Source organism: Pteropus medius, unplaced genomic scaffold (genome assembly GCF_902729225.1).
Source record: "Pteropus medius unplaced genomic scaffold, Ma_sr-lr_union100, whole genome shotgun sequence".
Taxonomy (NCBI): domain Eukaryota; kingdom Metazoa; phylum Chordata; class Mammalia; order Chiroptera; family Pteropodidae; genus Pteropus; species Pteropus medius.
The window spans coordinates 24,865,312-24,882,727 of record NW_024349801.1 but is presented as its reverse complement, the minus strand read 5'-3'; the positions used below and the strand labels follow the sequence as shown (position 1 = coordinate 24,882,727).

The 17,416-nt window shown below is 42.2% G+C and overlaps 1 protein-coding gene across 4 annotated transcripts in view; it reads left to right on the top strand.

Moving 5' to 3' along the window:
• The window catches only part of SQOR (sulfide quinone oxidoreductase), a 36,813-nt gene that overhangs the window by 5,524 nt on the left and 13,873 nt on the right, over window positions 1-17,416 (top strand). For 2 of the 4 annotated variants that reach the window (XM_039888232.1, XM_039888233.1), the window contains 4 exons: window positions 6,746-6,820; window positions 7,744-7,994; window positions 10,173-10,343; window positions 15,106-15,159. In XM_039888232.1, the coding sequence (XP_039744166.1) occupies window positions 7,761-7,994; window positions 10,173-10,343; window positions 15,106-15,159 (459 nt within the window). In that variant the 5' untranslated portion in view covers window positions 6,746-6,820; window positions 7,744-7,760. The remainder of the gene's footprint in view (window positions 1-6,745; window positions 6,821-7,743; window positions 7,995-10,172; window positions 10,344-15,105; window positions 15,160-17,416) is intronic. The other 2 variants (XM_039888231.1, XM_039888234.1) reach the window with 1 other exon arrangement.

The window sequence follows — 17,416 nt, the reverse complement described above, 5'->3', positions numbered from 1 at the left end:
CATTGCCCAAACATACTCAGGGCCTTCCCTACTTGTTAGCCAGGATCTCTGGGAAACAGTTTACACACTCAAACATGCTATGAAGAAAGAGTTAATGAAATAATTATTTACAAATGTTTGGGCAGAGTTAAAAGGAATCAACAAGAGTGGTGAAGCAATTGCTTTGGGACCTGAAGAAGCAAGTAGAGGGAGTGAGTACTGGAACCCCGAGAAAGAGCTGTAGCTGAGGGGGGAGGGCTACCCCACAGGAGCCAAGGCCTTCAGAATATAGCCATTGCTGAGCTCAGGCTCAGCAGAGGGGGGGTCTGAGGAATACTTATTCTGATCTTACTCTTTTTCCATTCTCTAACCTACTGGTGCCTCCTATTGGTTGAACCCAACTGGAAACCAGAAGACAAGGAAGGCCAACTGATGCCCACCTTGTAGGTCAGCAGTCAAGGCCCAGAGCAGGGCAGAGAAAGCTGGAGAGAGATCTGGAGGGCAGTCACCATCTCTTTGACTAATTTACTTATGCTATTCCCTCCTCCTGGTGCACCCTCCATTTCCACTGTCAAAATGTGGCCAGTCTTTTACCTCCTGCTCTGTTTCACAAAACTTTCATTGACTATTCCTTCTCTTGTCAAAATACCTAAGGTGTTTAACTCACAGTGATTACATTGCACTTTGCTTCAGCTAGTTACATCTAAGTTGGAATATAAACCCAGATTTTTGGAAGCCAACCCCAACTCTCCTTCCATGAATCCAGAGACTATGTAGTTAGGTGCTGGAAATAAAGCCTCTCCTCCATGCCCCGCCCTCCCCCATTCTTTGTAGTTGTTCCTGAGGAAGTGGCCAGAGAGATCAGTGTTAACACTCTTAGTAGACTACAGAGGTTTCTTCCTGTTACACCAACTGTCTGGACCACCCCACCCCAGGGGATGACAAGAAGGGCCCAGATACTCTACATATGTCAGAGGTGATAGCTGGGACCAGAATCTAGAACCAGAGTCTGAAACCACCAAAAGGTTTCAATCTCTCTGGGAAAATAGATGCATCAAAAATGCCAACAAATAACTGAATGACTACAAGAAAGTTCCAAGAACGGTAAATGGGAGCACAACTTGTAGAACCAACCTGGGTTGGATGGACTAGAGAAGCTGCGACTTGGGCTGGACTTTGGGCCGAGGCTAAGACAGGAGGGTATAATACTGGGGGGAGAAGGGACTAACGTGTACTCCATTGCACTAAGATGTAAGCTCTGTCAGCACAAAGACCTGATGTGACACTTTCTCTGTTTTCTTCCCTAGCACCTTGCACAGTGCCTGGCATAGCAAAGGATCTCAGTAATTATTTTAGTCCCTTTGGGCTGCTATATCAAAATACCAGAGACTGGGTAGCTTATGAACAACAGAAATTTATTTCTCACAGTTCTGGAGGCTGAGAAGTCCAAGAACAAGGTGCTAGCATGTTTGGGTAAAGGCCTTCTTCCCAGTTCATAGCCGATACCTTTCTCCTGTATCCTCACATAGTAGAAAGGGCTCGGGATTTCTCTGAGGCTTCTTTATAAGCCACGCATCCCATTCATGAGGGCTCCACAATCATGACCTAATCACTCCCAAAGGCCCCACCTACTAATGCCATCACCTTTGGGAGTTTGGATTTTAACATTTGAATTTCTGGGAGACACAAACATTCAGACCATAGAATAAATTAATGGATAGATGGATTTATTCAAGACCTTTACATGTCAGATGTGTACACATGAGTGAAGGTGGAACTTAATTCATTCAAAAAAACTAGTGAGTGTGGAGGAAAACAAAACACAAGGCTACGACTCAAGCTAGAAAGAGAAAGGTGCACATATCTAACTACTTTTAACATTCTAATATTTAAATAAGACCATCTAACTTTAAAAAAACCTTCCTCTGAAATTTGGCTCATCTCATTCTTAGCTTATATTATCAGCATCTGGCAAGCTCTTCTCTTCTTAGCACTTAAAGCTAATAGACTGGGAATGAGACCAGGACTGGAGTAGGGAAATGTGTCTATCAGCATGGGTCCTTATATGTGGTAGACAATGAATACTTGTGGAAACATTCTTAGACACAGCAGAATTGTGACCATGCAGATTTCATGTAACCGTTCTTTCCATAAGATATACTTAAACGTTTAACATAGCAAAATATAATTTAATTTGCGTTTGTATAGGAAATTATAAATAAAAATATAGCTTAGCTTATGTTTCCTGATTTTTGGTTCTACATATTTAGTCACTGTATGATTGAGACGAGTTCAATGTAAGTATAAACCTGATTTTTTTGCACATATATTTATATCCTGTAGAAGATTCATTCCTTAAACATCTTTCCGAGCACTTCTGGCTGATGACACTTCCACTTTATCAAGGTTAGAGGATAAAAGAGATGTGAAAACTTTCCTTGGTGGAGAAGCTATCTGAAGTTTCAACAGAGCAGGTGATAGAATGGGACAAAGGAAAGGCGGTTTGGTGCTGTATTCTTTTAGAGTAATTATCGCATTAAAAAAAATCATATGTTATTTGGCTGTAAGAATTTGGCCCACTCGCCCACATAATTATAACATTCTACAGTAATATGTAATTAAATTGCTTTTAAAATGCCACCTGACAGTTCAGTCAGTGTGTAAGGAAAAGAGCAGAGCAAAAATTTGTTCAACATGTAAAATCTTCCATCTGAACAATCAGTGAATGCGTTTTAATGTCAATGTATTAAAATGTACCCAGGATTTGTTTTAGGTGTGGTGAGGCCAGCACACTGGCGGACGACTGCCATGAAGGAAGACATTTTTACTCAGACTTCCCTAGGAACATAGAGAGGCATTGGTGTACCATGCAGAGCCACATAGGGAAGTACCCAGGTTGGTCAGGAGGCAGAAAATTTGAGGGGAAAGCTTGGACAAAAACCTCTATGTGGTTTTCATGAGGCAGGGGCCTGACTAGGTTTGAGATTGGCTACTTTGAATAATTTTAGTGGGCCCTGGGATATAAGGGCTGCCCTCATTGTCTGATGTCTGGCTCTGGGATGTGATTAGGACAGAGGAATATTGCCTTCTGGAGAGTAAAAGCCAGGTGGCAGAGGCAGTTCTAATACGAGTTCTGGATTGATGGATTTACTTATCAAAGATGTGCTCCCAGACAAGTTCACTGTCTTTAGGAGTTAGTTAGTCTTACGAGGGGCAGTTTCATTAGGACTAACAAAGCCCCAAAATGTCAGTCATAAATTACAGAAAATTAAAAATGTGATTAATACAGTAAGACTCACAATGTCTCCAGGAAGGTTTCTTGAAGTGTCTAATCCAGTGTCACTGCTAAGTGCCATGAATATGACTGCATACTTTACTTACAGGAACTCCAAATTGAGATGAGATCATGTTAAGGAATCACAGCATTTATAGGACAATGTTTGGCATTTTCTTGGCACCTAAAGTGGTACTAATTGGTCACAGTAACAGTTTCTTTCCTGAGATGTTTCCAGATTTGAACCTGCTGTTTTATAGCTTAAGTCAGAGGGTTATGATGGTTAATTTTCAGTGTCAACTTGACTGGGCCATAGTGTACCCGGACATTTGGTCAAACAGTATTCTGGGCTTTTCTGGAAGAATCAGAGGCCCGAGTAAAGCAGATCACCCTCTTCATCCAATCAGTTGAAGGTCTGAATAGAAAAAAGCTGACCCTCCCATGCACAAATAAGGGAGAACCCTTTCTGCCTGACTGATTTGAGCTGGGACATTGGTTTTTCTCCCGCCTTCTCACTTGAACTGAAAGATCAGCTGTTCCTGGGACTTGAGTCTGCTGACTTTTGGACTGAAACTATACCATTGTCTTACCCTGGGTTTCCAGCTTGCTGACTGCTGGTCTTGAGACTTGTCAGTCTGCATAATTGTGTGAGTCATTTCCCAGGAGTGTCTGAGAGTATAATAGGTCTCAGCTCAGGTTTGAGAAGTTGCTAGAATGACACTCAGAACTCAGGAAAACACTTTACTTATGAACCAGTTTGTCATAGAGGCTGCAACTCAGGAATGGTCAAATGGAAGAAATGCATAGGGCAAGGCATGCGGGGCGGGGTGGTCCAGAGCTTCCATGCCCTCTCCGGGCGTTTGATGCCACTCTCTCAGCACATCAATGTATTGTTGACCAGTTTGGAAACTTGCGGAATCTGGTGGTCAAGAGTTTTCACAGAATTCAATCTCTAGCCTACCTTTCCTCCTGAAAGTTCGAACCCTCTAATCACAGATTTGGTCTTTTTGTGATCAGCCCCCATCCTGAAGCTACCTAGGGATCCCACCTTGAGTCATCTCATCAGCACAAAGTCACTTATGGTCAAAAGGGGCTCATTTATTATTATTTGTTATGAGTAACAAATAACTTTTCACTCAGGAAATTCCAAGGGTTTTAGGAGCTTTGTGTTAGGAACTGGAGACAAAGACCAAATATATGTATATATATATATACATATACATATATATATATGTATATGTATATATATATACACACACATATATATATATGTGTGTATATATATATATACACACCACAGTTACAAAGTGAGATATTAAGAAGCGATTATGTATTATTGCCCTAATTTTTGACATAGTATTATGCTCCACCTTCTCCACAAACAGTATTAGATTTTGGTTCTAGTTTTTCTGATCTGGAAGTTTAGATGGCTTTATATTGTTAGAATGAGAGTGTTTTTGAGATTTTCAGGTGTTTTGAAACTTGGAACATTTCCTTTAAAATTATTTTGTGTTTTTGAAATTGTTTATACTTTACAAGTGAAATTTGACTGCAGAGACCAGGCATTCTGCTTGGTGGCTGTTATTAACGAAGTTGGTAAAACTAGTTCAGAAGGACTTTGTGTTTATAAATATTGATTCCAGAAACAGGCCACGGGTACCTGCTGGACTAAAACAGAACTTACCTTCTTGGCTGAATGAGGGAAATATTTACATAAACTCTACCTATTTCAAGAGAAGAACCTGTGGTGTTAGGCTTCAAGGGAACTGGAGGTTCAATAACCTCAGATGGAGTGGCTGGAAACCAGAAATGTAGCCAGGCCTCCTCCTAGGTCTTTATTTTTTAACTCTTTCCATGGGTTAACATGTAGTATCAGGACTGCAAAAAGCTGGTTTCCCTTTTCTGGGAAATGAGTTTTGCTGTGATTGTCATCTTGTGGACACTTAGAAAGGCAAGATGTGACGACTTTCTATTCACCATAAAAATAACTTTTCCTTCCCTATCAAACAGCAACATCCTAATTAGTGATTTCCTCCACTCCTTCATTTAAAAAACCATAAAATCGAGTGATTTTTAAAATTTACAACAGTAGCGTTTGTTAAAGAAAACTTGAGAAAAGCATATACAAAGAAGAAGAAAAATCATTTATGGTTATATCAGAACATTGCTAATGTTTAGTTGTCAGTAGCATGAAAAATGGTTTCTCTTTTCTGGGATGTGTGGAAAAGATATCCTTTTTTTTCATTTAACATTGTTACATTAGCATTGTTTTGTATTTGGTAAAGATCACGGAGATAGTAGAGTGTACTGGTTTAAAATAGAGCCTGATACCAGTGTGCCTTGGGTCAAATCTCAGTCCACCACTTAAGGACCGTGAGAGAGTCACTTGACTGCCCCCTGCCTCTGTTTTATCATCTATAAAATGCGGATGATAATGGCAGCCAACTCACAAGTTAAATGCTTATGTAAAGGACCTAATACATGTTAGTTATTACCATCAAAAGATTTTATCATTACAACGTTAATATATGTACATAGTAGAAATTTCGTAAAATACAGAAAAGAAGAGGCAAAATAATCCATTCTAAAACCCAGAGAAAACCAATCGCCCAATGTTAAAATCTTGCTATCTTTTTTCAGTGCATTTTCTCTTATGTAGTTGAACCTATATTATATTTCCACTTTGTATACGAATCATAACCTAAGCATTTTATATGCTCTTTGTAAACATAGTTTTGAAATATTTCTGTAGGCCTTTGGATAGCCATTACATAATCATCTTGTGTAACCACATTTTACTTAACCTTTCCCCAAAGTTTTGACATTCAGAGTCCTATCTCTACCTCCACTCCCAGTATTAAATTGAAGTAAATCATAAATTAACCTTTGTTTGAAACAGTCTGGGACCTGAGCTTTCCCTCAATTACTGGTTTGTAGATTGGATCTCATATGGGGCATAATGAGATCCCATCTACAAACCAGTAATTGAGGGTTGACCATATTATGAATGAATATGTGAGATATATCTTTGTAAAGGTTTGTCTTCTTCAGTATTAGAGGTTATTTCCTTAGACCAGAGGCCCAGGAATGGAAATGCAGGGTCAAAGGATGGTCAATGTTGTTTTCTAGAAGGGTCATACTTATTTTAAATTTGCAGCAACAATGTATGAACCCGCCCCACTTTCCGTAGGCCCCCAAATCTTTGGGTCGCTTCTCAGATCTGAAATGTTGAGGAAGTCATCAGGGCGCCAAACACTGACAAGTTAATCCTCACTCCGCCTCCTGCTTCCCACTCCCAGTCACTTTTCCCTTCCCCACGGGCCCTTTTCCTTCTCAGCCTTCTCTAATCCCCTCCTGTGGCCTTCCTTTTCTCCTGTTGGTGGGAGGCGAAGGGTGTGGAAATGACATAATGAAATTGTTCCCATTAAGAACTTAGTGACTTGAGCAGCTAGAAGTGTTATCCTCATCTGGGTCTTTGCATTCGAATAAAAGGTTTCTGGAGCAGTGTCAACGCGGAGGACTGAGCTTGATGGTGGAACTGGGGACACTGTAACACCAAGGAGGAAGGTATTGTGAGTCTGGGCCCTTCAAGTTATACCAGTAGATAGTATCCAAGATGTAAGGCCTGGTCTGTGGATGGGAGGAAGCAAAGGCCTGTTTCTGAGGAGCCTTCATTCCCTCACTGCCAAAGCACTAACTGCTCAGAGCAGAAACGCCTATTCCTAAAGGTTAGGCCTGTCTCTTGGTGGAACTATTAAGGAGAGATTGTTTACTGGTTGGTTATAATAAAAGACTGGTCAGCATGTGTAGGTTCTTTACATAACATATAACTTTATGATACCAGGCAGGGCTCCTTTTATGACTTTTTTATCATCTGGTTGAAATTGCCAAAGGTGTGGAGGGCCTTTGTTTGCATGTCTGTAGCCTGTGATTTAATTAAATTTCGGGTTACTGGGCATGCAGAGCCAGGAGGCTGTGAGCGGGGCCGAAGCTCTAAGCCGGGCCGAGGCCCTGATTACCTTGGTTTGAACTCTGATTTGCAGGAGGTGGGTTTCATGCTGGACTACTGCTTCAGTACATGTCTGTCTGTGGACTAAACAGTTTTGATGGACTCAAAAGCCAAAGAGTTGAGCTGTGCACCTGAGAGAGGAATGGGTGACAGCTAGATGCAACCACAGAATGCCCTAGAATTTTTGGATAGATAAAGATGGGTACAGGCAAACTATTAGAAATAACTCAAAAGCCTTACCTGGTTCAAAGTCCTAGATGTCCTGACAGAAGGAGGAAGGGGAGAAATGGAAAACTTAGCCAGTTGTTAGTTGCACTCTCTGGAGGCTTGGGCCACAGCCAGATGGGAAGGTGGTCCAAAGGGAAGATGGTGGGCACCAGCTGGAGCTGGCCAAATGCCAGTCCCCCTGCCTCCGGAAAGAAAATGTTTTGGTTGCATAGCGGCGCCTTCCTTACTCATAGCCTCTTCTATTCTTTTCTAGCCTGATCCAGTGTGAAGATGACTCCCTTGGTCGCCGTGGTGTCCAGCCCCCGTGCCCGGCTCTTTGCCTGCTTCCTCAGGCTGGGTGCTCAGCAGGCTGACTCACTTCAGCTGCACACAGGGGCCGGCCTAGCAGCCAAGAACCACTATGAGGTGCTGGTGCTGGGTGGAGGCAGCGGTGGGATCACCATGGCTTCCCGTATGAAGAGGAGAGTGGGCGCAGAGAATGTGGCCATCATTGAGCCCAGTGAGGTAAGCCGCCCCCTTTGAGTGCGTGTGGGCATGCGTGTGAGTATGTGTGCTAGCGGGGTGGGGTGGGGATGACAGTCAGGCACTGGGCTGTCATGTCCTGGCTTAGTGTTTCTCCTTCTGGGCACAAAAAGCAGCAGTCCAAAAGGATTGGAGAAAGTAAAGGGAAGATGAGAGAGAGGACAAATCTCTTGGCTTTTTATCTTCTTTTCTGTATGAGTTTCTTAAAGCTGCCATAACAAATTACCACAAACCAAGTGGCTTAAAACAATAGATAATTATTCTCGCATCATTCTGGAAGCTAGAAGCCCCAAACCAAGGTGTTAACAGGGGCTAAGCTCCCCCTTAAGGCTGTGGAGAGGAGGGTAATCTGTCCATGCCTTTCTGGTAGCTTCCGGTGGTTGTGCACAGTCCTCGGTGTTCCTTAGCTTGTGGTTGCATTGCTCTGTGTTCTTCTTCACATGGCGTCTTCACCTGACCTTCTTATCAGGACACTAGTCTTTGGATTCAGGACCCACTCTAACCTAGTGTGACCTCATCTTAACTTGATTGCATCTACAAAGACCCTATTTCCAAATAAGGTCACATTTCCATGTACCAGGACTGCAGCCTACCTTTTTTGGGAGAGACAATTCAACCCACGAAACCCTCCACTTCCAATGTCATGTCTAGAGGAAAATCAATGGTCATTATACTTTCCTACCTCTTTCCAGTCTGGAGAAAAAGGGTGATGAGTTGAGGGGACAGAGAGGCCTCTGGGAAGGTGTCAGTGGGTTTCAGAAATTTAAGTGCAAAGAATTATAAACAGATTATAAGGCAGAAAAAGGCAGCAGACGCCAGGAGGGAAGTTGGAAACTGTAAGGCACTGTTTCATAAAAAACACTTTAAGATTGTCCAAAAGCTTTAGAAAAATATTTAAGATTTTTGGTGTTTTGCCTGTTTTCTAAGGAACCAGGCGTGTACCAGTTGGGAGCTGTATCCTTGGGAGGGAAAAACAAAATGGATTTGGTGCCTGTTTGGTGGGGAGTTTAGGGCGAGGACAGCACATTCCTTTTCAAGAAGTCTCTCCAGTAGCGAATGAGGCTGCCCAAGCTTTGGTGCAATCTCTGACTGGTATGCTGTGATCTGAGAGGAGACTAGAGGGTGTTCTCTGTCACTTCCCTTTTTAAAGTAATTTTAATTCAGAGACATCATTTTAAATGGCAGTAATCTGAGAGCTGTGTCGGGTGGCTGTGGGGTTTATAGCTAACCCATGAACAAGGGCTACTCTTTGTAACGAGACAGACTCCTCTGAGGCACTGGGCACAGTTCAGGAGGCCAGAATCACATCTGCCCTGTCTTGTGAAGAAGTGTAGGACAGGAGTCTCTCAAAGGAGCTGCCAGTGGCTCAGGCAGGTGGCTCAGGCAGTTGGCACGTTCCCTCCTGTGTCTGGTTTAGTGATTGCCAGAACTGATGCTTATTCATAGTCAAAAAAAAAAAAAAAAATCCGAGCGTGTGTTTTCATTTCTTTTTCTGTTGCAAATGGACTTGAAATTGTTGCACTCTCAAAACTGGAGACCTCTGCCCCCTGTCCTCTTGGATCACATCCATTAATGGCTGTAGGGAGATTGCAAAGCTGTTCCTCATGTTCCCTTCACCTCTCTGTGGGCTTTGGCAGTTCTGTCCAGTCAGGCGTTTTGGCAGTATTGAGAGCTCTTGGTCCCTCAGTCCACTCCATGAGTGAACTGGAATTTTCAGAGGCCATTAATCCAATCTGCCCTTTGCCCTGGAGTCAAGAGCTTTCACAACTAACTCAAATCAAGAGTGGAACATCTGAAGCAAGAAAATTCCAGAAAATTGTAGAAGTTTAGGCATATGTTGCATTGTGGGGTAGCATTTGGTGCCTATAGGCTTTGGGTGTAAAACCTCTGAGAAAAGAGAAGAAGGGGAACAGGTTGATGGGGCATGTCTGTGTTTTCCACGGGCAGAATTCTTGTGTAGGTGACTGCCCTTCAGAGCTTAATATAATAGGAGACACCAGTGGGAAGAGGGACAGGGAAGACCAGCCTGGAGACTTACTATGTGATGCTCCAAGGGCTTCAGGAAGGAGCAACTGAGACAGTCTAGCTCATGGACCTTTAGTTATGACCCTTTTAATCAGCCTCAGATTGAAATGAATCCCCAAATACTTTGTTTTTCAGAGACATTTCTACCAGCCAATTTGGACGCTGGTGGGCGCTGGTGCCAAACAGTTGTCCTCGTCTGTTCAACCCACAGCGAGTGTGATTCCATCCGGTGTAGAGTGGATCAAAGCTAGAGTGGTTGAACTGAACCCAGACAAGAGCTGCATCCACACAGACAGTGGCAAGGAGGTAACCCCTGGGGTCCTTTGGTTTTTGCTAATCTGAGGGGTTCTTTGGAATGCACAGCTGTTACCAGACTGGACAACTTCATGGTGAGAGGGTGATATACATGCATATGTGTGCATGTGTATGTGTTTAATACATGAGACGGGAGGGTGTGTGGTGAGTGGAGGAGGGGACAGAAGGAAGGGCTGAGTGATGTTGGGTTAATAAATGAGCAACTAAGACAAGTATTTGTGAACACCTAGTCTTTGCCCTATTGCTTGACACAGTATCTTGCATCTGCATGCTTACTGATCAAATACTACTGCTATATGTTAAAATAGCAGGCACCTTCCTCTTTTCCCCTCTGAAATAGCCAGCTTCTCTACCTGACAGCTCAACTCCCAGAGGAAGGGGATGTTGGAAAATATCCATCCCAGTCACACTAGGGAGAGCTGTGCCAGAGTTGGCAGTGGTCCCCAACCTTTTTGGCACCAGGGACAGGTACTCCTATGCAAATCTAATGCCCGATGATCTGAGGTGGAGCTGAGGTGATGATGCGCTGGGGAGGGGCTGCGAATACAGCTGAAACTTATCTTGCTTCTCCGCTGCTTACCTCACTGCTGTGTGGCCCAGTTCTAACAGCCGTAGACCAGTACAGTTGGTTTGTGGCTGAGGGGGGGGGCGAGGGGAGGGAGGCAGGGTTTGGGGACTCCTGTTGTAAGAGACAGGCATGACATTGAGGTTTGTGCCAGGGCTAAGGAGAATTGCTGTTGCCGGAAGCTTGAGGCTCTTAATTGCTTAGCACCATTTAGAAGTCTCCTCCCACTGCCACCACCCAGGGATCAAAGCTTTTCAGCAACTGTTGCCCCTGTGTTTAAGGGGATGAGAGCAGGATGCTGAGACGACAGGCTCAGAAGCCATCTGCAACGCCATGTCCTCTCCTGTGCTGCTGAGCCCATGGCAGCAGCAGGCAGAGCGGCCATTATGCTGCACCTTGCCTGTTCCAGGCTCCCACGGTTCTTGGGCCCTCAGGGTGTTATTGGTCTTAATATAGTGCTCCCTCTCCCGCTGAATCAGGCACTCTGGCATTTAAACAGAATTGCAGAATTCGAGAGTCGGTGGCAATCTGAAAGATTTTCAAGTCGACCCCTTCCTCTGGGCAGGAGCGCTCCTAACCTTTCCTTGGGTCGTGGATCTTTTGAGTACCTGGTAAAAGCCTGTTCTAGAAAAATGCAAATATAGTCCTAACTTAGCATTAATTTTAAGGAGTTCAGAGATTCTGTGTAGCCTCTCCTTCAACACTGATCAAGATTACCTGCCTGTCTCCTGGCTTCTCTTCCCTTCCCCTTTCCACAAATATTTATTAAGCATCTACCGTAAGCTAGGTACAGTTTTAGGCACATAGAAATGAACAAAAACAGACAAAAGTCCTGACTGTCCTGGATTTTATATTCTAGTGGAGGGGGACATACAATAAACAATAGACATAAGTATGTTATATAGTGTGTTAGAAGGTGATGAATAATAATGAAAAATAATAGAGCCAAGTAACTGGGATGGGGACATGTTGGGGTTGGGGGCGTTGAATTGAAAGTTAGTTGGTATTTACACATCTCAAGGTCAAGGAGTTCTCTAACATTATCCCTCTTCATTTCTTAGACAGATTATATGAAAGTTCTGCCTTTAATGGGTCAGAATGCACCTTCTCATAACCTTTCCTATTCTTTCTCGGGCTCCCAGGGTGTTTGTTATTGGACTTAATACCTCCTGTCTCGTTCCTTGTTCTTTATGTAGTGTGGAGAGGATGTTTTCTGTTTTCTGTGGAGAAAACCCTCAACTATTTTAAGATGGTTCTCATAGTCTGTGTCAGTCTTCTCATCAGATAGACTTGTCCTCTCATCCCTACTTTTCTCAACTCTTCCTTATATTTCAAGATCTACAGTCCCCCAACCACCCTCTTTACCTTGCTTTAGACATCGTCTAGTTTGTTAGTACCTCCATGAAAGAGGTGCCTGGCAGAGTAAGCAACTCTATAGAACAGCCCAGAACAGAGTGGCACCATTCTGTCCCACAACTGGATATAGCCTAAGTTAGCATTTGCCTTTTTAGCAACAAGTTGCCACAGTGCTGATTCATGCTGTGCTTGAGATCAGTTCAAACCTCTGGGTCATTTTTTCACATGATCCACTGTGAAGTTAAGGCTTCCCTTATCCTAAAATAAATAAATAATATTTAATATTTAGTATATATTTAATATATAATAATTGTTTATTTTAATTAAATTAAAACTTTGTTTTATTCCCCCCCGCCTCCCCCCCATTCCCTTTGATGAACTTCCTTATTTCCTTCAGCATCTCTTGGGGAGCAGACTGAATTAAACACAAGATCGTTCTCAGTTCACAAAATTGAACTTTGGCATTCATTTCCCTTTCCAGTCTGCTGCCAGCTCATGGGGCCAGGAGACTTGTGTCCTATAACCCACATCACCCCTCTGGTACAGTTGCCTCCTTGATCAGACCCCTTTACATTACAGGAATAGCTCAGAGCCCTCTGTGGTTGTGTTTGTGCTCATCTTAAGGATCGTAAACTTGTCTCATCTCTTAAGAATGAGAGGCACTAATAGGTGTTCTCACTTCTGAGCCCTGCTTATACTGCTCAGGCTTAGACCCTTAGGGAAGTTGTCTTGATTTAGGGCTGGGGAAGAAGTTGGTAAAAACGGGTGGCACTTTCTTCCAAGATTTTTAAAGCAAAGGTATTCCATAGTCAGCTATCAGAAATCTGCATATTGCATCTCATGGGAGATATTATCTTGGTTGAATAAAGTGGATGCTCAAGAAATGTTGCTATTATTATTTTTAAAAGAATACAAAAAAGAAAAAGGAAATATTTATTGAGTACCCACTATGTGCCAGCATAGTTCTAGACTGCTGACTGAAAGCAAGTTTGCAATCTGTGAACCCATGTTGATGCTCTTCTTTATCTAAATTATTAAGAGATATCTATTTAATAGATGGGACTAGAATTTTGAAATGGATGAACATCCTATTTATTAAGTTGTTAGTTTCAGAATTTACCTCCCCCACTCCTTGTATAAAATTAGAATATATGCCCATATTTAGCCTTCTGGCAAGGTCTGCACTTTTTTCTGCAATTGCAACAAAGTCATGTCTATGTTTTTGCAATTCTTTAGAGTTTAGATCATCTAGCCTGGACATTTGAACTCATTCAAAGCCTTGAGGCTTTCTTTTCATTCTTTGCCACTTTAGGGTTTATTCTTCCTTAACACTTTTTTTCATGATCTTAAGTTTATCTGTTATTACTAGTCCTAAAAAATAATCAGTGTTATGGCTCTAATAGAACCATCAAGGCACGCACAAACCAAAGGCTTTCCTTGTTGATGGTGTTCATATGTTTTATCTGTATATCATCACCTTGAGACCCCATGCCACCTCTGACTCAACACAGTTCAGTCAGCTGTTTAATGGGCCTGGTACATTTTCCTACAGAACAAGTAATTTCAGGGTACCCACTGTCTATGAATAGGCAAATCATATGGATGATGATGTATATATTATCTATCCACTTCGATAAATTGTATTTTTCACAAGGAACGGGAATCAATCATCCAACCATTCATCCATCCAACAAATGTTACTGAATTCCTCAGTTTAATTTAGTGGCTATGCTGGATTCTAGGAATATAAAGAATAAGACATAACCTTTATCTTCTAGGCATGTCCAATGTAGTGGGGGAGGACCTTGTTGCTATATAACACGACAAGTGCTATAAGCATTATGTACACTGTGCTAAGGGAGCTTCCAGAAGGGGTCAGCGGAGAGGAAGAGAGTCAAAGGAAAGCCTCACTGCAGAAGTGACCATGGAGATGAATCTTCTGGATCCCAGGGCAAGGACTCTTTTAATGACTTGCTCCTCTTGACTCCCTAGTCTGAGCCAAGTTGTCTCGTGTCTTGGAATCCCTTCTCTTCAACTGTGATCTGCTCAGCTTATGTGTTCTGCTTCTCTATTTAGTAGAAGAGGGAGACATTTATACCTGTTGCTTCTTTCTGGGCTCCTGACTTTCATCGCAATCATTCTCCATCTCCATTTTTCTAGGCAAATCTTTTTACTTTCCATCCTTTTTGCTTACACTTTATAGCTCCAACGTGTCTTCCTCATGATCCTAACTAAACCCACATTTCTATCATGATAAATATAGAGCCGTTTGCTCTCAGTATGAATAATTACAATGCTCATATTTAAAGAGGGGACTTAAAATTCCAAACAGATCATTAAATAAAATCAGGCACATTGTATCGCATCCTTTTCAATGACACTCAAAAGAGCAGTTTCTCAGTTATGATACTGATCCATCCATATGACAGATTAGATTTCCTTGGGATTTATACAGTACCTCATAGATTTTAAGGAAAGTCGATTGTTTTTAAGATTAGAAAGTCCTTCTACCATTCCTCAACTTGAAAAAGATGTTAACACAAACACTGCACAAAAAGTGTGGACTCTTCGCTGTGGAGTCTTAAGCCCTCGGAAGATGGGCAGGTTATACAATATTTGTGAAGCACTGAGCTGTGGGGCATCAGAGAACAGTGGCCGTGATGGCAAAAACTTGTATGTGAGTCCCTCCCTACTACTCTGCCCGCCACCCACCCACACAAGTCATTCACATTAAAAAATGGAAACATGATGTTGGCCACACACATCTGGGGACAGGGTCAGCCCTTGGACTTTTTGGATCTTGATCTAAAATAGCATTGTTTTGTATTGCAGATCTCCTACAAATATCTTATTATTGCTCTTGGGATCCAGCTGGACTACGAGAAGGTACTGTTTTAAACTTCTGTGTTCACTGACTTATTTATGCCAAGATTAAACTGTATTTAGTGGCTTTATATTCATTTTGACAAGAAAAATTATTAAGAAATTCTCTCCTAGTTTTTCTCAGCAATATTTTTATGTTTTTTTTAAAGTTCTCTAAGATTCTGTCAATGATAATATGATATAGCTCTCAGCTTTAATCAGAGTTAAGCATGTCCATGACTTAATGGAAATTCTTGCAAAAGGGCAGCCTTTTCCATACTTATAAGAAAGCTACCTTTCTATATAGGACTGAGTGGGTTGTATTACAGAGTAAATTTTCCTCTGAAAGTAGATTTAGATTATGAATTTTTAAGCAGACTTTAAGGGTTAAATACCAGCAGTTAGTTTATCAGAAGCTAGAAGGAATTCTGGGTTTTGCTATGTAGAAGCTGGTTTTTTGGTACAAAGTGACGGACAAAATAAATACTACCCTAGAAATTCCTTAGATCTCTTTTTTCAGTGAGCTATGGAGCCAGATGCTGTCTGACAATTGTGAGATTCAAGTTTAGTTTTCTAAAACATCATGGAGTAAGTCAATAATTATGGTTTCCAGAAGTTTGTTGGGGACTCTGGATAAATAGTTGAAGCACATAAAGTATAGTGATAACTAAGTCACAAGCTTCAGTAATGTGATACAGGCAAGGGCCTCATCTGAGTTGGTTTTCAGTAAGGGTTTTTGAAGTATGTTTTTGCATAAAAACTCAGAATTGTGACATGTGGCAGAGGGTGGTGGCAGTGTCCTGGGTGTGTTCTGTGAAGGTTCAAAGAAGCCATGAGTTAGTGTGAAGGTTGGGATGAATTTGAGTCATGGTGCCATGGTCCTGAGTCTCTCATAATATCAAGCTATGGAGTAGACTGTATGGAGAAAGGTGCCAATTACAACATCTGGGAGGTCCATGTCTCTTAAAAGAGCCCCAGAAGTGTTGACTTAGCCAAAATGGTGCATCTCCATGGTACTGTCCACTCGAGAGTCCCAGTGCCATGTGAGGAGGACTGTTTGAAGAGATCAGTGCTGAGAATCCTTAGCAGCCTCTTGCAACAAACCAAGAAACCATAAAATTTAAAAGTAGCTATTATTATGGAGTCTATACTATGTAGCAGGGACCATGCCAGGAATCTAATATTGATTCCTTACAACTACTTGTGATAGGTATTTTTATCTCCACTTAAGAGCTGAGGAAACTGAAGCTACTCTGTTACCTCATACTCTTTGATTGCAGACAATAGAAAACTATTCAGATTTTTGTAAATAAAAAGAGGACTTATTTGATGAGTATACCAAGGTGTCTGGATCTCCAGGACAGGAATGTAGTTGAGCCTCCAGAAGGGCTAAATCTCCAGTCTGGGTTCTGTTGAACCTTGGGCAGCCTCTCTCTGCCCGGCTGTTCCTGCTTCTTTCTCCCACCAGCTCCATGGGGTCTACACCAAGCAGTGTCCTGATCACTGGCCTGATCAGTGGGACAGGACAGTCCACAGCGTCCAGCATACAGCCTATTACTGTGCAACCAAAGTAGGGATCAGATCTCATCTCTTCCTCTGATTCCCCTGCTCTCTCTGCTTTAGAGTTCCCAGAGAAGCACCTTGGATTGGATGAGGCATCAAGAACTGCCCTGTAGACCAGGTCTCACTAAAAGGAGCTTGGTTACTACCTTATGGCACCTTTCCCCTTAACAACAGCTTCTTCAGACTAGAGAGAAACAATGAAGATGATAAGAGATCAGCTATTTTTTTATTGCTTGGATAGTGAGTTTTGCTTTGGGAACCAGGAAGTATGGAAGTCCTGTGGGAAGAGCCCTAGGCAGTGGTCAGGGGCCTCAGTTTCTAGTTCTGTAAGATTCTAGGTAAGTCTCTAAACCCTGTTCTACCTCGGTTTCCTTATATATGTCTATGAGTGAATAATATTTCCCTCTGAGGAGTACAGTGAATATCCAATATTAGCATAGAGGTGAAACTGCAGAAACATTAAAATGTAAGGTGATTTTATAATAGTAAATTATCGTTGTTGAAACTACTAATATTACAACCACTTAAACTGCAGCAGGAGTTATGATCAATAATCAGAGGAAGAGTTGCACTTACCATTGAGTATTATGGAGGAAACCATAGGATTCTGTTTCTTTGAGACCTGAGGGATAAGTGTCAAGCGACTCTGAAGGTTATGGCCCTATGTTATGGAAGACAGCTTGGGGAGGTTCTGAAGGACCAGCTCATCTTATGACTG